At 44.0% G+C, this 24,597-nt stretch overlaps 2 protein-coding genes, 1 long non-coding RNA gene and 1 other non-coding gene across 6 annotated transcripts in view; 2 read left to right on the forward strand and 2 right to left on the reverse strand.

The window, feature by feature from the left end:
- ACAA2 (acetyl-CoA acyltransferase 2) overlaps positions 1-11,151 on the reverse strand; it is a 26,652-nt gene extending 15,501 nt beyond the window's left edge. The window contains exons 1-2 of one of the 3 annotated variants that reach the window (XM_084832896.1): positions 10,822-11,151; positions 2,033-2,199 (exon numbers count right to left, since the gene is read on the reverse strand). In XM_084832896.1, the coding sequence (XP_084689022.1) occupies positions 2,033-2,199; positions 10,822-10,828 (174 nt within the window). In that variant the 5' untranslated portion in view covers positions 10,829-11,151. Of the gene's footprint in view, positions 1-2,032; positions 2,313-10,288; positions 10,469-10,821 lie in introns of those variants that run through there. The other 2 variants (XM_084832894.1, XM_084832895.1) reach the window with 2 other exon arrangements.
- LOC146351950 (uncharacterized) lies at positions 9,295-20,524 on the forward strand. The gene is made up of 5 exons (XR_014787491.1): positions 9,295-9,816; positions 11,351-11,457; positions 12,024-12,161; positions 13,043-13,176; positions 19,969-20,524. It is a non-coding gene; the product is annotated as an uncharacterized LOC146351950 (long non-coding RNA).
- Positions 13,229-13,314, forward strand: LOC146351951 (small Cajal body-specific RNA 18). The gene has a single exon (XR_014788698.1).
- MYO5B (myosin VB) overlaps positions 20,525-24,597 on the reverse strand; it is a 386,556-nt gene continuing 382,483 nt past the window's right edge. Inside the window, exon 39 of the mRNA XM_084832892.1 lies at positions 20,525-24,494. Coding sequence (XP_084689018.1) covers positions 24,342-24,494 — 153 coding nt within the window. The 3' untranslated portion in view covers positions 20,525-24,341. The remainder of the gene's footprint in view (positions 24,495-24,597) is intronic.

Here is a 24,597-nt window from a genome sequence, read left to right on the forward strand (position 1 = left end):
GGGCTGCATGTAAATTTAGAGCATTTCAAAAAGTCTAGGGAGACGGCACACTCGCAAAGCTTATCTGCGAGGGGAAATAGCAGATCATGTTCCACTGGCTAATTTCTGGTGGGCCTAGTGCCTGCTGGGATACTTGCAAAAAAACATTGAACTAGATGGACCATACATTTACTCCAGTGAGGCACTTCCTATGTTCTTAAGGCAGACCACATGCACAGGACAGCATAGCACATTACTTGTTTCTGAGACCCCAAGTATGCTTTCTTCATTTGCACATTTACAGTATGTTGGTAGACACATGAGGTAGGATCCAAGGGTGTCCTACCACTGGTGGTGAGCACCACTGGTTCCCAGCGCATGTGTGCCCCCTACCACCAGTGGTGGCGATGTAGTGCTTCTGGGGGCAAGCCCCCAAACGACTGGAAACACACATTGGATCCTATCCTTGGTGTGATGCTGAGCTGTCCTTCCGTGTCTACTCCTCTAAAAGTACAAGCATCTTTCAACAGAATGCTGGCAGCAATCGCCCACATCGTCTTTCCCGCAGCTTCCATATTTATTTATTTCATTTCTATACCACCCAAATAGCCAAAGCTCTCCGGGCGGTTTACAAAATCCACTGCATGGTTCACAGATCCACAGTTTGCCAGAACCAGCCAAAGCCATTTCCTTTTTAATAAGCATTTCTTCAGTCCTAGACTGAGAAGGTAAGAAGATGCTCTTCCTGTATATGTGCCACTCCTCTGATTGGTAAAACGTGTCAGGTAGTCACAACCAAACTTAATAAAACTGGAATATGTTCTCTATTCCTTCCTCACTCTGGCTGTCTCTCTGCTAGTCACTGGTTACTCTGATCACCTCTTCTTGTGACCACCCAAAGATGTTGAGTGCTGCAACTCTCCAGGTGACCCCTGCATTGTAAGTATTTTACCTTAATGAGTTTAGCATAGGTTAGCTAGCTTTTTGTTTGCTTATTTTCAAGTACCCACTCTGCTTTCCCCCTTTTGTCTCTTCTTACATTCTTTTAATGAGGATTTCTTTCAATTTGGACTCTACTTTGGGCATGAGTTCCTGATGACTTCAAGAGAGGCTTCTCTCTCCTTACCTGCCTAACCCCTTGGTTCACCTATCTATATTTAGTTATTTGCTCATACAGAGAAGTAAGAAGAAAGCAGGTGCCTGCCCACAGTTAGGAGGTCTCAGCTGGTGAGTACCTCATCCCAGGCAGATAACTAGCTCACAGCTCTGGGGTACCTACAGTTAGAGGGAAAAAGTGGTGGTAGCAACCAACTGATCAGATAGAAGTGTGCACAGCTGGCCCATCTCACAAGATCGCTGTGGCATGGGGAAGCATTACACATGGATTCTAGTATACAGGGAGCAGGGGAGAATAATACACTGCAAGGAGGGACTAAAGATGATACAGGAGTCTTCCAATATGCTTTCAAAAGTATCTTGAAGCCATAAATCAGCAAAGTAAGAGTAAAGCAACATCTGAGAGCCAAGGAAGAAGACAGCCTTCCTATCTGGGGTGAATCCAAATAGCTGTCTGAAAGGAGAGCAGACAGCTAAGCAATGCTTATTCAACTGTATGAATATTTATGGGTGAGGTTAAAGACTTTTACATTTTTCTTTGGTTAATACTATTTATGCAAGGCCTTCCATATTCACTTCATGAAGAAGATGTTTGTATTTGGTTTGAGTTATTATACATTTCTTCATTCATGCAAGATTATACGTATCTGCATGCAGAAAATATATACAAACATAAGTTGTAAAAGAACAAAAAAACACTTTTTGTAATGCTTGAAAATATATTTAGTCCATTCCTGCCTTCAACGACGTCAGTGGAGGCAAACTGAATGACACAAAATGTTCCAAGGGAAACTGTTTGGCACCGATACGTTAGAGCTGCAGAGGCACCAAGTTTATTTCTGACTCTTCTAGAATAGGGCAATTGCACAAACACAAAGCACTTGAGTACGTGTGTAACAAGTGGATTGGCTACTGGAAACCTCTAGATTCTACCAACCTGCATGACATTGCCTACAATCACGCTGTCAATTATTTCAGGAGACACTTTGCCAGCAGACAGGGCCGAACGTGCCGCAATCTCCGAGAGGTCCGTGGCAGTGAAGTCCTTGAGTAAGCCTCCATAAGTCCCAAACGGGGTCCTCTTGGCAGAAACAATGAACACACCTGGAAGGCAAAGCATGGAAAACACAAATAGGAGGCTGCCTTGCACTGAGCCAGACTACTGGCTCATCTATCTCCATACTGTCTACTCACACTGCAGGGTTTCAGACAGGAGTCTTTCGAAGCATGGGACGTTTTGCGTGCCAAGGCACAAGTCCAGAATTCAATGCAAACACAAACACCAGCTGCAATACCCCTCAGACGCAGTGCAAACACAACCCCCCATAATTACCACCACCCCCAGGCTGCAATGCATTGCCCCCAAATTACAAAAAAGCAAATCACAAACCTCCTCCAAAAGTCCATATGCACGTGTACATATGGCTAAAATGCACTCCCCTTATCAATTTCAGAAAATCCCAGGCTGTGTAAACACACCGAACTCTGTTATCTCACTCTGGCTGCTCTGTGCTGTAAATGAACCAGCTAGAGTGATGAGGGTTTTCTGGAAAATTCCAAACAGAAAATTATTCCTATGCAAATTAGGTTAATTTGCATACAAAAAAATTTCTGATCCCCTAGAGTGTGATCTAATCTAGCAAATTTTATTTTACTTAGTTAAACAAAGCTAAAAAAAAAAAAAAGTACCCCATGTTAACTTTTGGTCCTAATACACCACACATACCTGAAATAACTGAGAGGGGCAAAACTAAACTACACTTAATGTGAGTTAAATTTAAGTGTAATTTAAATGTTATCTTATGTATGTGTTTATTTACAATATTTATATACTGCTCCATATCTAGAACAGATTTTGGAGTGGTGAACACAAGAGATAAAACAGTAAAGGATTAAAAGATTAGAACACCAGATTAAAATTATGCTATTTAAAAAAAAAGAATACCAATAAAAACCGTGGCTGGTCAATTAAAGAATGCCTCCTGGAACAATGCTGTTTTCAGGAGGCGCCGGAAACAGCCCAGGGCTGGTGCCTTCCTGACCTCCAGAGGCAGGGAATTCCAGAGAAAGGAGATGTAGAAATTTCTGTTGGTATATGTCAGGGGTGCAGAAGCTCTTTCAGCCCAAGGGCCGCATGCCATTTTGGAGAAGCCCGCAGGGGTGGGTGGGGCTGAAGACAAAAGGGGTGGGGCCAAAAGCACAAAAAATGCCAGCATATTGTAGCCTAAAGCTTTTATTGCCAATAACTAACCCTTAGGAGAGGCATTCGACCTTTTAGAATGGGAAAAAAATCTGCACAAAAGCCAGGAAACCACCAAACGATTGATGGTCCGGAAAAAGGAGACTGGCCTTTTGGGGAACCCCGGAGAGCCATATTTGACCTCTAGGAGGCCTGGCCTGGCTCCCAAGCCTGAGGTTCTGCACCCTTTATGTGTTCAAATTTCAAGACAATAGCATGTACTTCCCTTGCATCAGGGGAGTGAAACCTTCGGCCCGCAGACCATCCAGCCCACAGTGCCTTCCAGGATTCCTCCAGGGGGTGGGGCTTGGCCTCCAAACCCCGCCCCCAGAGGAATCCCTGCTGTTATCTCCAACCTGTGACTTCCCTGTGCCTGGGGCAGTGTCCTGGTTAGTTCGGTGGGGACACCTATTTAACCAAGCCCAGCAAAACTGGGGGAAAGTACAGAGCTGTACCTGCCAACTCCCTCCTCGAGGCAATTTTTACAAAAAATATTAAACCCTTAATATCCTAAACCCAGTAAACCCAAAAAGAAGGGCCAGTTCTGTTCCCTCACAGTGGTCATGGCCACCAACGTGAATGGCTTGAAAAAGGGATTAGACAGGAGTCATGGGAACAAAAGGGATAAGGCAAATTCATGGAGAACAAGGGTGCAGTCCTGCGCATGTTTAGACAGAAAAGAAGGCCTACAGCTCCCAGCATTCCTCAGCCAGCCATGCATAGGACTGCACCTTAAGGCTCTCAATAGCTACTAGCCATGATGGCTATGTATTACCTCCAGCATCTGGGGCAGTAATAATACCTCGTCATACCTGTTGCTAGGATCATGAACGGGAGGATGCTGTTGCACTCATGTCTGGCTTATGGGCTTCCCACAGACACCTACCTGGTTGACCACTGTGGAAAACAATGCTGGACTAGATAGGCCTGATCCAGCAAGGCCCTTAAAATTTGGGGGAGAAAAAATCTCCACAGGAAGACAATTCCTTCCTGGCTCCTGCTGCGATGACTGAAAACCTTTCAACGCAGCACTGCAGAGAGCAAAGCCATATGCCTCTCTCAGACTTTAAGCAAACATTAACAGCTTCATCAATTAACCTTTGGAAGCAGGCTGATTTTCATATTTGACGTGGACTCAGCATTAGTTGCAACTTAGTAGGTAAATCTATGTAGAGGGTGAGGGAAAGGATCTGAAGCATTCATTTGTTTCCACTGGCTTTCTGCCCAACGAGCAGTTGTGCTATGAGGAGAATCCAGGGAGAAATCTAATGGTCAGTTCTTAGCACCCTCATGTGATTACAACCCGCACATTTCCTTCAGGAAGCCCTGCAAGGAAAACTAAGTTTATATCCAACGGAAAGTATAAGTTGGACATACTCTTCAGTATAGTTGGGATATATTTTAAATAAGAGAGGAACTGGGACCCTAAACCTGCCTAGAATTTATAATTTATTTATAATGTATAATGTTATTTATAAAATAAACCCATTTATTTATAACTTTCATTTAAATTTATTTATAATTTATTTATAGTTTATAAGTTGGATATACTCCTTAGTATAGAGGGGATATATTTTAAATAAGAGAGGAACTGGGGCCCTGACCCTGCCTAGAATGCATACTTTCTGCAGCTCTGAGGGAGAAGCACCAAGGCACGACTAGATTTGAATTTTACAGCCAGCGAGTTGTATCCAATGGTGTCAGTCCACTGATTCCCCCTGAAGCCCCCTGCACATCCTCAAAATCTGCTCCAGAGAGCTGAGAAACCTTCCGAAGCAGGTTTTCAGGCGGCATGGAAGAGAGGAGAGAGGGAGGGAGAAATTCCTGTTGTGCTAGCAGATGTCTGCTAGCACAGTATTGGATTTAACCCCGTATTCTTAGTGGTGTTCTTATTCTTAGAGAGCCAATAAACAAACATACAATAAAACTGCAAACCTATAGTCCCTGGGTGAGCATCCCAGGGACCACAGGATGGCTCAGAAAACCCCTTCCAAGGCCAGAGACAGTGCTCTGACCTCAGAAGGGGGCACTGGAGATCCGATCCCTGACCCTGCCCCCTTGCAGCTGGTGCAGAGAGAACCGCATCGGCTGCCTTCCCAAGGTCGGAAAATCGACTTCGGAGAGGGAGAAAATGGACATTCTGGTGGGAGGGAAGGGGATCTGAGAGGCCAGGACATGATTTATCCTGGGCCTCCTCCAGCCTCCTTCCCTCCCCATTCAAAATGCCCTCGCTAAACAAGCTGAAAAGCCCATCTAGCAAAAATATAGGACATCACAGGACAGGAAGGCAAGGATCACCTCCGCCACTCCTCCTGCCCTGCCGAGTTTAGCTCAGCAGGGCATAGGAATCGTGGAAGTCCCTGAGTTTGGGCACTTCTGAGCAGCGAGGGTGCAGCCCACAGGATTGTGCCCTAAATAAATTCTTAAAAATCAAATCCCTAGACACCAGCACTAATTGTTGACGACCATGGACAAGAAAACAGGAGTTTTCCAGGACTGCTCTTATAAGATGACTAGCTCAAAATTCTAATAATGGGAAATACTAGAAGTCCAAAGATAATTGATTGAGAATTTTATTTAAGTCCCCTTTATTTTATTTCCTCTGCTTTCTCACCAGCCTTCTAACAAAGTTGCTGAAACCAGATTCACATGTAATGACAACCCATGGCTTGTTTAATCTATGGATTCTCAGGGCTGCACCGGAGCAAGAAAGCATACTGCGTCCTGCCTTCTTGCGGCTTCTGCTTTGCATTACCTTTCATAACCCAGGAATGCCCTGTTTTTGGGTTGTTTGATGCGATGTCCGAACCCGGAACTCTGCATTGCTGAGGGACAAACAACCCTGAGTTTTACCCCATGGTTTATTGTTGGGTTAAAACTCTAGGTTGCTTGTCCCTCAACAACCCAAATTTCTGGGTTTGGATATTGCATTAAACAACCCAGGAACAGAGGCATTCCTGGGTTAAGAAAGCTGATGCAAAGTAGAAGTGGAAGAAGGCAGCATGCGCATCCATTCTGGCATGGCTCCGCCAATTCATGGGTTAAACAACCCATGAATTGGCTTTACATATGAACCAGGTCTGAGGGATAACCTTAGCCAAAGACTACTAGCTAAATCCTCACCGCAAACTGCCTGGGAGTAGGTATTTGATCTTTCACTGGATAATTGTATTGTCAAGGCTATAAAAAGCTAACTGGAATCAGTCTGATGATACCTCCTGGGATGCCAATCCATCCAACATGTGACACCTACTCCTGGCTAATTAAGCATACACGGTCAAGCTTTAAATGATCTTTAGGAGCTGGAGATGTTTGTGATTAAGGGAAGGTTAGAGAAGAAAAGCAACCCCAAACCACTGATTTATCTTCAGCGACATGAGGAGATCTCTGCACAACTAGTAGGGGAAAGTATACTGAAGAACAGAAACTAAGGTGTCTTTTGAGACAAAGGACCTCATTCAGATGCAATGCTAAACTCTGATCCAGTGTTACGTGAACAACCCATAGGTTCAAGCGCTCTCCACTCCTCTCCCCTTTTCTGGCACAGCTGCAAGGGGGTGAACGGAAGTGTTCAGTTCCACTTTTAACTCATCACAGTTTAGCATTGTGTCCAAACCCAGAGAAACAGTGGCTAGTCTTAAGTATGGTTTACTGAGACAAGCCAACTTCAAACTGTACTTTATGAAGCTGAATTGTTTCAATAAACTATAGTCAGAATTAATCCAAGTTTATGGTTTGGATGCAGCACTTGATTAAATAAAAGTAAACACTTTCAATCGCCTTCTCATAGTTGTGCCAGAGGAGGGAGGAGTGTGTGAGCCCAAAGCTTATTCATGCAATACCAGATAAACCATAGTTTAGGATTACATTTGAACATGGTCAATCTATTTCACACTTGGGACACAATCCTATGCATGTTGAGACGGAGAAAAGGCCTACAACTCCCAGCATGCCCCAGCCAGCCATGCTAAGTGCTCTCCACTCCTCTCCCCTTGTCCCTAAGGGCACAATCCTATGCATTTTTAAACAGAAAAATTCCTAGAACTTCCAGGATACCCCAGCCGGGGAATGCTGGGAGTTGTAAGACGTTTTTCTGTCTAAACATGCATAGGATCGTGCCCTTAAAAAACAAATTTTATTTATTATTTATTAATTGCATTTATATCCCACCTTTTTCCTCTTGCAAGGAACCCAAGGTGGCTTACATTATCCTCCTCCTCTCCATTTTATCCTCACAACAACAACCCTGTGAGGTGGGTTGGGCTGAGAGTCTGTGACTGGCCCAAAGTCACCCAGTGAGCTTCCATGGCCGAGTGGGGACTAGAACCCGGATCTCCTGGCTCCCAGGAGATTATTATTAAAATTTAATATTTTAAATTTAAAATAGATCATCATTAAGAAGCAACATTCATGTGCTTCTGCTCCATTCACTGCTTTTGTTCAGGCACTTCTTTCCCCATGGATGATTAGAGAAAATTGCAATAAAATTATAAATAATAGCCACCTAATATTAATATAGTGCTTTTCTGAAAGATCAAAGTGCTTCATTTAGAGTAGTCTTCATAATAACCTAAGAAATTATAGTATATACTGCAGATAGGATGGATGTTCAGTCTTACAGGCAGTGGCTTATTGAGGGCACCTAAAGAGTAAGACAGAGGTCAGAACTTGATCTTCAGTAGCAAACATAGGATTCCAAACTCCATGTTTGATGCCAAAGGGCAACATAGAAACAGTTCATGTGTGAAGTAAGGGGTGTGTGTGTTTAAGCCTACCTTTGTTACTTCTCTTAGCAGCTGTACCAAAGGGACGGGGGGGGGGGAAGCATTGCATAGGAAAACCCTTCTTCTCCCCTGCAGATATCCCCCCCCCCCAATCTCAAACACAAGTTTGGGAGTCCCATATTTGAAGTCAATTGGCAAGTTCAAGATCTGAAACAGGGACTTGCCAGTTCACACTCCTGGCTACTACACCACACCAAGAACCCTCCTTAACAGTACCTACCTTAAAAGGCTGTTGTAAGGCTGACTGAGATAATATAGGTGAAGGGCTCTGAATATTTGAAATGCACGACATAAAAGTATGCTGCCTTGAGTGCCATTTCCTTGGTAGAAAGGCAAGGTACAAATAAAATAAAATAAAAGTTATCCTTACGTAATAGACTTTCCTATCTGAAAAAGCTTTTTAACAATCTCTGAGCTTCAATGGCCTGTGGTCTGATTTTAGCTTTGAGTTTAATGTTAACTGGATTTGGGGGTTTATGATTTTTGTTCTATTTCAAGTAACAAGCACAACGAAGTATTTTCACACAAAAACATTCGTCTCCATGTAGGAAGGACGCATCATGTGCTTCCTTGAGCAAGGCTACAATCCTGCACATATTTTCTAGGGAGTAAGTCCCATTGGGCACAGTGAGATTCACGACTGCGTAAACATGCTACGGGCCGGAAGTAACATCTCGCAGCTTCAGTTCCCTTCTGTGAAATGGTAACAGTACCTACATAACTCCCACAACAGCTGCATAGCCAAATATAGTAACCCTGATAAACAAAAGCGTTGTACTAAAACCCCAAAGAGCTAGATATATACGCCAGGAATATAAAAAGCCACATATATAGGCCGAAATCCATGAAGAGCAATACCTTTATTAGGCCAACTCAACGATCACAAAACATGCGCCAGCCCTCTCGTTGTGACCTTCGAACGGGCCTAATACTTGTCCTACACGGTACGGATTTTGGAATTTTCCTACGGCCGTTTTTCTTTGTTCTCTCTGTATAAGCCAGTCATAAGATCAAGGGCCGTTTCACCCGCGCTGCAACTTTGGAAAGAAGTGACCGCGAGCAGAGACGGAGGGCAAAGGGAAGAAGAACACAGAAGTACTTCTGCTTTTGCAGCTCGGCGCGCATAAGGGACGCACGTGCAAACCCAGACCCGCGAGCAGGGAGGACACGTGCGCCGGATCCAGCGCTGGAACGAGAGCAATCCAGGGACGCGCGTGCAAACCCAGACCCGCGAGCAGGGAGGACACGTGCGCCGGATCCAGCGCTGGAACGAGAGCAATCCAGGGACGCGCGTGCAAACCCAGACCCGCGAGCAGGGAGGACACGTGCGCCGGATCCAGCGCTGGAACGAGCGCAATCCAGGGACGCGCGTGCAAACCCAGACCCGCGAGCAGGGAGGACACGTGCGCCGGATCCAGCGCTGGAACGAGCGCAATCCAGGGACGCGCGTGCAAACCCAGACCCGCGAGCAGGGAGGACACGTGCGCCGGATCCAGCGCTGGAACGAGCGCAATCCAGGGACGCGCGTGCAAACCCAGACCCGCGAGCAGGGAGGACACGTGCGCCGGATCCAGCGCTGGAACGAGCGCAATCAATACGCGAGGCCAGAGGAGGGCCTGGAAATAAAGCTTTGAGCGGGAGCCTCACCTCTGAGCAGGGCCATGGCTGCTGCCGGACTGGCTTGCGCTTCGCCCGAAGGTCTTTTTCTCATTCACCCCCCCCCACCATGGTGTCATCCTGCCCGGGGCGGGAGCCGACCGGTCTCCTCCTCCCCCTTCCTTGGCCTCCCCCACTCCTTCTCGGCCGGCCTTCTCATCGGCCGAGGCACGAGCCGCACAAAAGGGGCCTGAGGAAGGACGGCGCCGGGCAAGCGCGGCCGCGGCTGCCCTGTTCTACGGCAGGGTCCGGGCCGCTGCGTTGGGATTGCTCGCGCAAGGGAGAGGCGCCCGGGCGCGCGTGAACCGCGAGAGAGGGTGCGGGGAGGGCCGTAGGCGGGATCGCCGCCCCCGCGGCTTGGGAGGCTGGTTTGTTTCTTCCGCTGCTGGGGACAAAACCAAACTCTCCCCCCTTTGAATGGCCGCAGGGAACAGGGAATGACCGCGAGTCTGAAGGCCGCAATCCTGTTAGGCGCTTGCTTGGGAGCAAGCCCACTGGACGCGGCGGGGCCTACCTCTGAGCAGACACGCGGGGCTTGCGGCCCCCATTTCACGGGGAAAGAAGGCTCTGCGGAAGCCCGTGCATTGTGGCTTGACGGCGTGATAATGTTCGTTCCCCGGCTTGGCTATTTATTATTCACTTCGTTGTTGAGTTAAGACGGAGGCCGGGTGTGGAATCTGCGTCCTCGGACGCCGGACTGGGTGGGAAAAGGAGAGTAAAACGAGGCGCGGCTTAGACTCGGCACATTCCTCGCCGGCCGTCTCCCTGGCAACGCGGCCTTCTTTTCCCTAAAGCGCCTTCCTGGGTCGCGGGTAGAGCAAGCGGGGCGCCCCCAGCCCCAGCCCCGCGGCGACTAAACTTCAGACTAGACGCTCTCCTCTCCTCTCCCTCCCCCGCAATTCTAAACGCACTTTAGGGAAAGAAAGAAAGAAAGCAAATTTGAGCGTCTTGTGGCACCTTGAAGCTGTTCCTCATAAAGAATCACCTGTGGCTGGCTAGGAGTGAAAAGCAGTTAAATACATTGATATCCATTGAGTATGAACTTGCCTAGCATATTGATTGTTCAGAGGCCACCGGAGACACCGGAGACAAGAAGATGGAACTCAAGATCGTGAGACATGTTCAAGCTGATTCCAAGTAATTCACTCACTATATGATGCAAGTCTACCTCCTGTTGCCGCTTGGATATCACTGTTCTTCCTGAAGATATTGCAGATTCTTGTTTGAAGTGTGTGTGTGTGTTTTTAAATTGCTGCAAGACATTGATTGATTTGATTGATTGCATTTATACCACACCTTTTTTCCTCTTGCAAGGAACCCAAGGCGGCTTACATTATCCTCCTCCTCTCCATTTTGTCCTCACAACAACCACCCTGTGAGGTGGGTTGGGCTGAGAGTCTGTGACTGGCCCAAAGTCACCCAGTGAGCTTCCATGGCCGAGTGGGGACTAGAACCCGGATCTCCCGGCTCCCAGTCCAACACTCTTGCCACTACACCACACTGGCCTTCCTTTATCATGTTCCACAATAGTTAGAGCAATGTAATAAATGTCTGCCTTTCATTCTTTTCCACCAAGAGATAGCCTCAGCAGCTACATCATGATCTTCTCAAGGAAGAGGAAAAATTAACATGGCAGGCATTCTTCATTCAGTAACTGGGATTAAAATGAAGCCGCCCAAATTGGTATGTTGCAGTTGTATTCCTATGAAATTGTTGTTGTTCAGTCGTTAAGTCGTGTCCGACTCTTCGTGACCCCATGGACCAAAGCACGCCAGGCCTTCCTGTCCTGCGCTCTCTCCCGGAGCGTGCTCAAGTCCATATTCATTGCATCAGTGATGCTATCTAGCCATCTCATCCTCTGCCGTCCCCTTCTATATATCTACATAATATCTACATAAATATATCTACATAAAAGCAGTTCTTGCCAAAAGCTTGCACGCTGAGTGAGGGTCCCAGTCCCCATACAGTATACCAGGCACAGAAAATCCTGTTGGTGCCCCTGTACCCTGGGCATTCTGCATTACCCATCCCTAGTAAGAATCCAACAGAATCCCTTGCGCGTGTGGCCAGCCCTGCCAATTCTGGTCCAGAATCAGCGGCCAGCTCCACTAGTGGATGGGCAGCGTAGGATTCTGACCCCTGACTCCACTTATCAGGGCTCCACCCTGAAAGATGTCCTAAAATAGTTTAAAATAACTAAAAATGTCTATGAGAACATGAACTTTAAAAAAATTATGCTGTATTTTTAGGGTGGAGCTTTTCAGAGATTGGGGGCAGCTGAATGGAGGTGGAGGAAGTATGGACAGACAATGTGAGAGCACATGCTTCGCATGCAGAAGTCCCAAGTTCAGTCCCGGACATTTCACGTTAAAAGGATCAGGTAGAAGGTGATGAGAAAGACCCTTGGCGGAGACCCTGGAGAGCTGCTGCCAGTCAGAATAGACAATACTGGGCTAGATGGATAGTCTATGATCCTATGGATACATTCTTAAATTATCTTAATGAAGTTATGATCTTTTTTTTTAAAAAAAGCTTCTCTCAGTAATTAATGTGGCAGGTGCTAAGTGGCAAACATCTGACAGTAAAGAAAAGGAGCCCACATTTTAAATCTAATGGTTTGAACCCAAATATGTGCTTTTGAGCTATCTGTCTCTTTAACAATACCTAGTGCTAGTCAGCTATTTTGGAGGGGAAACTGCAGCTTGAATCCCTGTATGCAGAATCAAGCCCTTATCCAGCGCATTGTAAGGTGTTCTATATTTTATCAAAATAAATATCATGCTGTCAGAGGTGTTTGTGTGTGACAAGCTCAAATACCACAAATAGAAGCTGTGGGCTTTGCTTGGCAGAGAACGCACATACAACATGGTGGCAATTTCAAGCTCTTTCTGCCATGAATAGAAATGAGCCTTGTTTTCCGATTATTGCTAGGACTATTATGAGTATCAGAAATAGATGTGCTGTCACAATTCAGAATGCAACCTTTCTCAAAACATCATATTTACATAAAATACTTAAGCATTTTCAGACCAGGGTTGCCACATTCCTAGAAATTTGGGGATCATATTGGTTCCCAGCATTCTGTCTTCACAAGCAAGCTTCGTTGCTCTATGACCCAGGTCCAGTTGGTTCTTAAGCCCTCTTCTGCTTCTGTAATTGTTACTTAGGCTTCAGCAACCTGACCCCCACCCCTGTGATCCCCCGTCTTACCTTTTATTTTAAAATAGCTGCTGTTGCTGTCAGCTCATTGTTCCCCTCTCTGTTCCAGTGTGGGAGGAAGAAGCACATATACCTCCATGAAACGTTTCAACAATAACGTTCTCCATCTCAGAGGGAAACTCAGCAATGGAGAGGGGACTACAGACAGGTCAGGAGTGAGAATCATTTTCCTGATCTAGCTTGGTGAGTGTTTAAATGTTCCAGTTTAGGAAGCACTCCCCCTTGCTGCAATTACTGGTCTGGGATGAATAGCCCACTGCGCAATCCGAGTTCTGTGGAACCGAATGATGGAATTTGTGCTGACAAAGGCATCTGAGACCAAAATAATAACTATCCCCATTGCTACAAGTGGCTGCTGATGTACAAAACAAAGCAATGGACCAAGTTTTGGGAACAGCCTTAAGTAGATCTGAAAACAATCCATTTGTGCCATGCTGTGAACCTGTGTCATGTAGTAGGTTAGTGTTAGATTAGGGCTGGGGGTAAACATCCTCACTTAGCCATAAACCTGCTGGGTGATTCTGAGCCACTCAATCTCTTTCAGGCTATTTTACTTCATAAGATTGTTGCAGGAAGAATCATGAACTCCTTAGAGGATGGAGTAAAAATGGAAGAAATCTTTATCCTGTTCCTCACCTCCCATTACAAATCATTGTTTAGCTTCATTTTTTAATCCCACTGGACAAAAATGTATTCCTTTTATGGTTCTAGAATGTTAGGATCTTAGCTGCCATAAATATTTAGGACACTGAACCTTTTGACCTTCATCCTGGAATAGGACTATCTTAGCAAGACACCTTTGTGTGGAAGTGTTCCACAAATTAACTCCCACCCAATACATCAGTCACCTCTTCATACTTTTGTGAGAATGCTGCCTTTATTCCCCTAAAGAAGATTAAGCTTCTAGTCAGAGCCAGCGTTAAGGGTAGGCATGGTTGGGCACCTGCCAAGGGCAGATAGCCCAGCAGGGGCCACTGACAAGCACTGTAGAGTTGCTCCTCCTCTTCACCACTGCAGTCTGCTTACTCACCTGCCTCTCACTCTGACCCAGACCACGGTGGTGGCAAAGGAGCAGTAGATGCCATTGCCTACTTGGCCACTGGCTGTCTTTCCTGTCAAGCTGGCAAGCAGTAGCCATGATGAGAAAGAGGAAGAGAAGCAACAGCAGCTGGTGACAGTGGCGGTGAGAAGGTAGACTCATGGGGAGTGCGGGGGGGGGGGCATTGAGGATTTCTTGCCTAACGGCCCTCAAAAATCTGGAGCCACCACTGCTTCTAGTCTTCATGGTGACAAATGTTTAAGTGTTAATCTCATGGACAAAGAAGGTGCTGCAGTCCTGTAACCCCACTCTTCTAGTTCCTCATAGCGATGGGAAGGAGCCTTATAAATCTTACATCATTCATGAAAGGTTTTCTCTTAGCAGAATTTGTGGTTAATAGCATGAGCTATTTAACTTGAATAAAATTATAGTTTCTGATTTCTATAAAAATGTTATCAGCTTCCAAAATGATACGCTGGCCGTATTATATTTGGCCTGTTGTCATATTCAGTCATACACCAGTTATACACCAAATAAGAGTGTGAATTATTTTACTAGTGCATATTTGCTATAATTATGTTTGCTGTACAGAGGTGTTGATTCAGAAACCCCAAAAGTCCTTAATTTAAAACACGCACGCCTAGCCAAAGGTTCAGTCTTGAAGCTTTGTGCAGTACAGTCCTATGCCTTTATATGTAGAAGTAAGCCCCACTGAGGTCAATGAGGCTTACTCCCAAGTATGCTGAGGATTGCCGCTCTGTTTTCACACTGTAAGGGTGCAATCTTCTGCATGTTTAGACAGAACAAAGTGCTACATCTAAACATGCAGAGGATTGCGCCCTAAATTGTATTGCCTTATTTCTCAAAGGGCCAGTATATTTTCTTTCTAATGTGAAATTGTTAAAAGTAATATGCAATTCATTGTGAGCCATTGGGGCAGATTATACATGAAAAATAATGTATTTTCCTCCCAACTCACACTTTTCCCCATTAAATCCTGCCAAATGCAACCTGGGAGGCCAATATAAAAGTTAGCACCTATTCAAAGTGCTGTTATTAACATTAAAATCCCTAAATGGCTTGGGGCCAGGTTATCTTGAAGGATCACCTCCTCCCAGGTCCTTCTCCAGGAGCCCCTGCCAAAAGAGTTAAGGCAGATGGCTACCAGGAAAAAGGCATTTTCTGCTGTGGCACCCCAGTTGTACAACTAACTCCCTAGAGAGGTTCGCCTGGAGCCTATGTTTCTGGCATCTTTTTATTTTCCCAGGCATTTTTAGCATTCCAGTTTTTTAGTTCTGCTGTCTTAAATCTGCGATTGTCTTTTAAATATCTGCACTGCTGCTAGGTTTTACTCTGGTTTTATTTTTATTCTGTAGTTTTAATCTATTATATTTTATATTGTATTTTCTGTTGTATTTTTGTGGTTTTAATTTTCTGAACCACCCAGAGAGCTTCAGCTATTGGGTGCTATGAAAATGAAATAAATAAATTAGATGTGCATGTAAGGCTAAAGATGCAGTTATTTGTTGTTTGCAACAGCACACAGATGAGAGCCTTTAGTAAAAACACTTGCTTTTGGGCAGCTTGTTATTTGCATAGAGCAGACATATTGTAGGCATGTGGACAAAAGCAGAGAGGTTTTTACACAAAATTGGGCGGGATAGCTAATACTTTGGAAGACAGAAACAAAATTCAAAGTGATCTGGATAGACTGGAGCGCTGGGCAGAAAACAACAGAATGACATTTAATAGGGATAAATGCCAAGCTCTGCACCTAGGAAAAAGAAACCAAATGCACAGTTACAAGATGGGGGATACGTGGCTCACTACAAGCGAGAAAGATCTTGGAATTGTCGATCACAAGCTGAATATGAGCCAACAATGTGATATGTGGCTGCAAAAAAGGCCAACGCTCTTTTGGGCTGCATTAATAGAAGCATAGCTTCCAAATCTCCGGAAGTCCTAGTTCCCCTCTACTCAGCACTGGTTAGGCCTCATCTGGAGTACTGTGTCCATTTCTGGGCACCACACTTCAAGAAGGATGCAGACAAACTGGAGAGGGTTCAGAGGAGGGCAACAAAGATGATCAGAGGACTGGAAACAAAGCCCTATGAAGAGAGACTGAAAGAACTGGGCATGTTTAGCCTTGAGAAGAGAAGACTGAGGGGAGATATGATAGCACTCTTCAAGTACTTGAAAGGTTGTCACAGAGAAGAAGGCCAGGATCTCTTCTTGATCATCCCAGAGTGCAGGACACGGAATAATGGGCTCAAGTTACTGGAAGCCAGATTCCAGCTGAACATCAGGAAAAATTTCCTGACTGTTAGAGCAATATGACAATGGAACCAGTGACCTAGGGAGGTGGTGGGCTCTCCCACACTGGAGGCATTCAAGACGAGGCCGGACAGCCATCTGTCAGGGATGCTCTGACTTGGATTCCTGCATTGAGCAGGGGGTTGGACTCGATGGCCTTGTAGGCCCCTTCCAACCCTACTATTCTGTGATTCTAGGTATTGCAGTAGTTTTTCTCATTCACCTTTTTTTCAAAATTGGGGGAGTGTGGCCTTGGAGCCAATCAGATCCAGATGGACCCATCAACCAACCAGTAATAGTTTATTCAAATGTTTAAATATATAGTTATACATCAAGTTGATCCGTGAGATTGAGGAGGCCTTATTGATCGGTACCATGAATCAACAGGGTGCTTCTAAGTAATGGCACATAAGAGACACTTCGCAGTAGTGTAGTATCTGGAATGTTCTCCCACATGTGGTTTGAGAGGCGGAAATTGTGGTGAGTTTGAACTGCTCCTTGAAGACATACCTGTTTACTTAAATTTTCTCTGACTTGTAAACAACGACACTGCTCTGTTCTACTGTTCTTATTGTAATGTTTTATTACATTGGTTTTATATTGTATTATATATAATTTTGATGTAAACTGCTTAGAGATCTTAAGATATCAAGCACAGTATAGAAGTAGTTTAAATAAATAAAATAACCAGATGTATAAAATATCAGGGGTGGGGAACATGTGGCCCCCCCAGATGTTGTTGGACACAATTCCCATCATCTCTCACCTTTGGCTATGCTGCCCAGGGCTGATGGGAGTTCCAGCTCAACAATATCTGGAGGGCCACGAGTGTGTGTGCATGCGTGTATGATACATACATATGTATGGCATACGTACAGCTGCACCACTGCAACTTTGGGAGACAGATGACATACTGAGCATCACCAGGAAGTATACAGGTGCACGTGTTTAGGGTCAGGGAGCCAGGCTCTATGGTTAAAAGGAGCTTTCTAAAAACATAAAACTTCATCCTTAATGTTTTTAGGATGGGAGCGGCCAATGATGTGAAAAAACGGTATTTCCAATGCAGTGCAGCAGTGCAGTCCAGCAAGCTCCCAGTTATTCCAAAGTATTTATTTCACAATATTTTATGCACAGCTGAATGACAGTGACTATTACAGTCATTTTCTTATGAATAGAAGGTGTGTTGTTTACAGATTTGTTCAAAATGGGGGGGAAAAATCTTTATCAGCAGTAGCATTTCATGTACACTTTTGGGACTCACGCTCAACTGTAATTCAAGTGCCTTCAGAGCAGCCTTAATCAACCTGGGGTGATTGAAGACTTAGCATGCACACAGCTGGGCATATGCTGTTTTTTTCCCTTTAGCACAATAACCTTTACTGACTGGCATTTGCATTTGTTGACCAATTCTGTAGCCTTTATATTAGGGATTCAGTTAGCTTTTTATGGTTAATTCAGTCTCAGAAAACAAAGACAATTGGTTTTCAAATATATAAAAATCCAATTGCTTGAAGAAACAGAGGCCTAAGCTGGCTCGTACAATATATTTTGATTGGCACAAGTTATGGACAACCAGCTATAATAATCCTATAATCCCAGGTTGTTCTGACCCTAAAATTACACTCTATTTCAGTTTACCAGTCTGACAATAAGAAATAAGTCTATATAGTTAATGTAGCGCTGGAATGAGGAGAAAATGTGATTTAGTGTTAATAAATGCACAGCAGCTTGTTGACATTTTGCAATCTCACACAGTTTGCATCAGCATACAGCCAATCATTGCAAATTCTTGAGTCCTATAGCATATTAAGATGGGGCCGTGGTGGCTTAGTGGTTAAGACGCTGAACTGCAGACTGGAAGGTCGGCAGGTCAGCAGTTCGAGACCCAAGTGCTGCCTGACGGAGTGAGCTCCCGTCTTCAGTCCCAGCTTCTGCCAACCTAGCAGTTCTAAAGCAAGAAATTGCAAGTAGATAAATAGGTACCGCCTCGGCGGGAAAGGTAACAGCGTTCTGTGCACCTCGGTGTTCAGTCACGCCGGCCACATGACCACGGAAGTGTCTTCGGACAGCGCTGGCTCTTCGGCTTAGAAACGGGGATGAGCACCGCACCCTAGAGTCGGACACGACTGGTTGGGGACACCTTTACCTTTACCTTTTTATAGCATATTAAAGGGCTGACAGAGACATAATGCTCCCAATCCCTTAATCGCGGTTGGATCAGGAGCAAACTATGAGATGGTGTCCTCCCTTCCCCTCAGCCCCTTCTGTTGTAGTCAGGTGTGAATTTCTACTAGACTTAACCATGGTTAAATATCAGCACGATGCTTAATCATAGTTAATGCTGTAGCTCCTCCTTAATCGGGTTTTGAAGATGGTTAGCAATACCTGGTTGAGAGGGAACCTGATTAGCATTAAATGCGAATAATTGGTGCCAACTTAATAATTAAATGTGGTTAAAGGGTGGTGGGAGAAGAGTGGGGAAAGGAAGTACACAGTCCCATGGCCTGCTCCCAACCTCTTAAACTTGGTAAGGAGATCGGGAACATTATATCTACACCACCCAAAGATTAACACTTATTGGCACTTCATCAAGTGCATTGATCAAATATCTGATCTCGCTGACAGTCACTGATCTTAGCAGGGCTTGGATTTGATCAGGATTTGATCACCCCCTCCTCAAGAAATATAGCTATGGATTAGCCACAGTAACATCCAGCTACAATGCTATGACAGTGACTTACAAGAGGACAGCCCTGGTTGCTGTCCAGTTCATTGTGAGGAGTTTATATTTAGTATGTGCTGATCATTTCTGTCAGCTCTACTGAATATGGATATGATGAAATGGTGTGAGCATTCTGCTGCAAGCCCATATTCTAGTAAATGAATTCTTTGTCAGACAAAAATAAAGTCAGCACAAATAAAAAAAGTTGTCCCTCAGAAGTGATGGGGAATCAGCCTGAAGAAGTTCAGCGTTTCAGTGACCCTAGGAAATTACCAAATTTCTGCCAAGTCTAGGAAACTGGAATGTTCTTTCCTCTGTTGGAAACATATTGCTGTTGTAGGAAGGGGGGAGAGGGCAGCTTTGGAGGAGAGATGTCAGCCTATTTGGTGGTAGTAACAGACTTTCTCCAGCTTCAGTGGAGGCCATCAGACACAGTAGTCTCCTGCTGCTGGACAGGAAATTATTTGTGACTTCCTTTTCTTCAGCAGTGACTGGAAACCCCAAACCTCACACCTGGAAGAAAGGGAGCTACAAAAGTTCCTTGGCTACCTATGGCACCATTGGAGAAGTGATTGAAGGCAGCTTCACTGGAATGTGACTATCTGACCATTTTCTTTTCTTGTTTGGGCTTGTTAATCAAGCAACAATTGTGCACATGTGAGCAGTTTCATCAATTCTAAAAATATAATCCCCTGAATTTGTTTAAGACATATGAATTACTCAAATCTTATGTTACTCAATGATGATATCTTCTTCCCATACTAACTGCAGTAACCATGTAGAAGTTATATGCATGGTCATAAGCGTGGGGATTTTAAATGTTATTAATTTGGTTGCCAGAAGCACTCAATGGTCTCTTATGAGGAACATAATATAGACTTCTTTCTTTCTTTTGCAGATCTCACTGCTCAACAAGTGTGGCTCTGAATGCAGAATTTTGCTGATAACGAGTGTACACTTATTAATAATGGATGCATATTCCGGGCAAACAATGTTTCCAGTTTAGCAAAGTACAGTGTATGTGAGCGAGCAATTGTGTGTGCACATCAGGGATGTTGGGTAGTTTTTTCTCTGGTATTTCCTACACTGAACCTTCAAATGCTGTGTTTACACTTGGGGGAATATAAGCTGCTTGGGGAAAATTCAATTAAACTCTGATCCATTTGTGGCTCTGGCTTTGGTGCATTGTTAGATTGCAGCTGTCCTTTACACTGAATACTGAGGTTCTTTTATGGACTTTTAAACATGTCTGCCTCCATTTCCAGCTTCAACTGTCTGCATACAAATCCAAAGGTATTTTTGTGACATTTAAAACTTTCCCCTACAATTATAACACTCAGTTCTGAAAAATAGTGATTGAGAGCAATGATGAAAAGGCACATAGTGGGAAAGTACTTAGTCAGAAATAGTTTTCTTTAAAAAGATGAAATAAAACGACACCTTCCACCTCTTTGAACTGTGTTAAAGTGTTTTAAATCAAACTGATACGGCTGATTGGCGAGAAGGCATGTTTGTGCATGGCAATATCAGTGAATTGGCTTTAAAAAAAAGCAAGTTCTAGAATATCTTAAAAACAGATAACATAAAAATTACATACATTGAAGTTACTTAACATGAGATCCTTCTGAAAATCCAAGTTTGCAGATAAATTAAATATTACATATATTTATTCCATTTCTATCCCTTTCTATACTAACAGATTTTTAAAATATACACAGATATAATACATAATATAAATTATTTTCCTTGCAGTCCTGTAGTGAAATACTATTATCCTCTGGAAGAGCATCAGCCACACTTCATAAAATGTTTTCTAAGATCCCTGGAAATATGGCTTCCTCAGATTCCTTTCATTTAACCTGCCTGATTAATGTTCAGCAACTCATTTGAAAACTGTTGTGATTTAAGTTGTAGTGGGCGGACATTTTCTCACACTGCATAATTGGATACACAAACTGGTGCTCTTCACTTAACGTGGGGCAATTGTGTGAACACATCATTTTTTCTTTGTCTAGAGTGCAAGACTACATTCAATTCTACATTACACTGGAGAAATCAGGAGTGGTCACCCAGTTCGTTCTTGTTGTCTCTCTCTCTCTCTCTCTCTCTCTCTCTCTCACACACACACACACACACACACACTTACTTTAAGGTGGCAGATGCTTTAGTCCATCACAGTTGGCAGAGTGCCCCAAGATCAGGCTGATTTTGAGAGAAATTTGATCGTAAGGATAAAGCTGTCATAATGCGGAGAAAACATTACTTGGCTGCTGCAGTTGTGGATGTGGGTTGGATGCTGTTAACCAAGACTGAGTCTTGCTTTTATATTATTTTACTGACCATGAACATACATTTGCTGAAGAAAAAGAGTTGCAGTATTCACTAAAAAAAAACATGCTAATTCAGTGGGAACTTTTATAGCATGTTGGAAATAAATAACTGTAGTAAAAAAAATGAAGATGTTTGGCAAGAAGAGAGAGAGCAATGGATTTGTTCAGCTAGAGGCAACAAGCTAGTTGGGCTTCCTTATGCTATCAGTCTTGGGGCTGAGAAGCGGCATGCCGAAGCACAAAGGATCTTCCACCCTATTTAGTTTAACGGGTGGAAAGAAGCTCGTTATGAGAACTTGCTACTTTCCACCTCCAAGTAGGGACATGAAAGAATGACATCGGGGGAAGCTGTCTTGACCAAAGCACTATTGGTTAAGGCCACCTCAGCAGATGCCATGAGACTGGCTGAAGCCTAACTGGGCACCTTAGTTACGGGCAAAAACCTACACCAGGGAAGCTGAAGTCACTGTAGAATTGAAGCACATTCAGCTGAAGGAAGGAGACTTGGAGGAACTGCTGGTGCGACCACCATTTTGCTGCAGTTACTGGCTTATCCTTTGTGGGAGAAAAAGCCTGTATAAGGCCTGAACCAAATGTCTTACTATGAATTAATTAAGGAACATGAAGAGTGATAGTTCCTAGAATTAATTTTTGGATTACAGTCGCGGCTTGACAGAAGTATTCATGTACTGAAGTGTTGGAGCAGAAATTGTATAAGCATATATTAGATTTACTGAATGAGACTTTTTTGAGTTACAAGGTGACCTTGGGAATTTGTGTATGTGCATCCAAGGACTCAATACTGCACAGTGCTGAGCAACATAGCCTGAATCAGCAATACCTAAATATGCAGACTGTTCAACTTTTAGACAGAGCAGGGGTCCCTGGGACTAGCTATCTGCTAAAAATGGGAAAGTGCTCCAGTTCTTCCCTGAACCAGATCAGAATGCTTTAGGATCGATCTGTTAGTGCAACTGCATTCCATTGTAAGGAAGCTATTTTGCAAGTTGGGTACTTGATTTGTAGCAAGTAAAATTAGTCTGAAAACGGTGGTGTTAGCCTTGTTAAAAGCACTCTTGTCAAAGATCTATTTCCAGAGATGCAAGTGTGAAGAATGTAAGAATAATTTAGGCACAGCTATTATACAGTCTGAAAAGGCCAGTCTATCACATTTTTTAGTTTGGACCCAGCCCTAGTAGCAGAGCTCTCTGTTGGAACTGGCTAGCTGTATAAGTGCAAGTTATAGGAAGCTGCAAAATAATGAATTCTGTATTTGTCTCCTTTTGGATTCATGCAAGTGTTGCCACTATTTGGCCCCATCTGGCCTTTGCAAACTTTAATAGTTTTGACAGAAAGTAAAGAATAGTTGGGAGCAGCAGATGTATTTTAATGCCCAAGTAGTAGGACGCTGGGAAAACTATTTACTTTAATAGGAATTGAAAATCCCCTTTGGCCTAGAAATATTCAAAGAGCCATCAAATTCATATCGGTGAAGCCGTTTCTATTCCTTCCACCAATGGGAATGTAGGGCTGTTACTTTGTAGCGTTTAATAAGTCCTGTCAATTACTCAAATACCAGTACCATCAGATCTATAGGAGATTAGTTTTCTTACCCATTCTTGTTTAATGCTGATAAAGATATGAGGTCAACTAGTATTCCTCTGTAATTCTCTCAAAAGGCTTCACTTTCAACCAATATTTTGCTACCAAACTCAGTATGTATCTATCACATGACAGTTTCTGTGGTATGAAATAGTGGCCATTACTGGCTTGGTAAATCACCAAATTGATCAAAGAAGTGGTCTGTGCACATGGCTCAGCTAATCCCATAAACTGCACCAGACTGCAGGTTAGAGAAATGTTGACTCCACAATGATACACCGCTGAGCCAGGGCATCTATACCACAGATTGGTACAGTCACTAGTGTGGTCACACTACTAGTGGGCTGTAAGCGTTCTTCAACTGTGTTGGCAAGGAGTTGTCCTCTTTTTTGAGGTAAGATGTACCTTGCACACAGTACTGCTTTTTCTCACACAGTAAACCAACGTAGCTTCGTAACTGTAACTGGGATTAAAGAGGCGTAAAGTCATCAAGTGCCGCTAAACTAGTTTCCAGATTCATCTGAATAACTTGCAGTAGCCAGCCGTGGAATTGTACTTATGGGATTAAGCTAGTACAGAGGTTTGTGGGTCCACAACTTCCCTCATTCGCCATGCTGCATTTGGAAGAAATGGTTACAGCTGCTTGATATGCTAAAGGTAGACTGGGACTGTCCCAGTGACCAGTCTGCTTTATGGTGCGTGCCAACTGGTATCTGAACAACTGCAACCACCTTCTCAAGCTCCAGGCGCAAGTACTGTTCTCCTCCCACTACTTCCTCTGAAACTACATCACAGATTATTAGTTTGGCCTAGAGCAACTTTATTTTCTGAAATGATTATTTTAAAAATGGTGGATAGCAGCAGCAACTGAGAAATGGAAGCCTAGTTCCAATTTGTGCTAGTAAACCATGAACATTTTGAAGATGTGTGGCCATCTAGTCTTTTTGTTATTTCAGCACAGAATTCTTGATAGCCATAATTTATGAAAATCAAAAGAGATGTCCCACTTACCTATACTGGTGCCCAGTGGCAGCTAGCTGGGAGACAATATTTAACCTGATATCAAGTAGGAGAACCCCCCCCCCCCGTTTCAAGTATTGGCTGCAAGATCTACCACCCCCTCAAAAACCAAAAAACCAAACACACACCATACAAACCAAAAAGCATCCAACCAAAATATAAGATTAGTTTCTTATGCTGTACAATTTAGCACTGACTGACTAAAATGTATTGGTTCTTTAACGTTCGTTTGGTCCACATTTGAAGAGATCCCTTGATTCCACTTTTTGTTTTTTGCTTGAACTCCTGGGAAATTAGGCTGGGAGTCAATATAGTATCTTCAAACTTTGTTAAGGAATTCCAGGCCAAGAGAAGCAGGGATGTGAATAGAGTCCATGGTTAGAGAAGAAGGGTTGAATGGAAACAAAACGGGAAACATGAACTTGAAGTCTAACAGCAGTTGTGGAGGTTCATTCCGCTCTTGCAAATGTGCCTAAAAGAAGCAGGAAGAGGGTGGGAATAAACACATCAGTAGAGGGACAAAACATGTGGCAACACAATTTGGAACTCTTACTTGTCTCTGAGCCTAGCCTTGC

The sequence above is a fragment of the Heloderma suspectum genome, chromosome 2 (assembly GCF_057233095.1).
Source record: "Heloderma suspectum isolate Gila_16-S chromosome 2, 16-S_ref, whole genome shotgun sequence".
NCBI lineage: Eukaryota > Metazoa > Chordata > Lepidosauria > Squamata > Helodermatidae > Heloderma > Heloderma suspectum.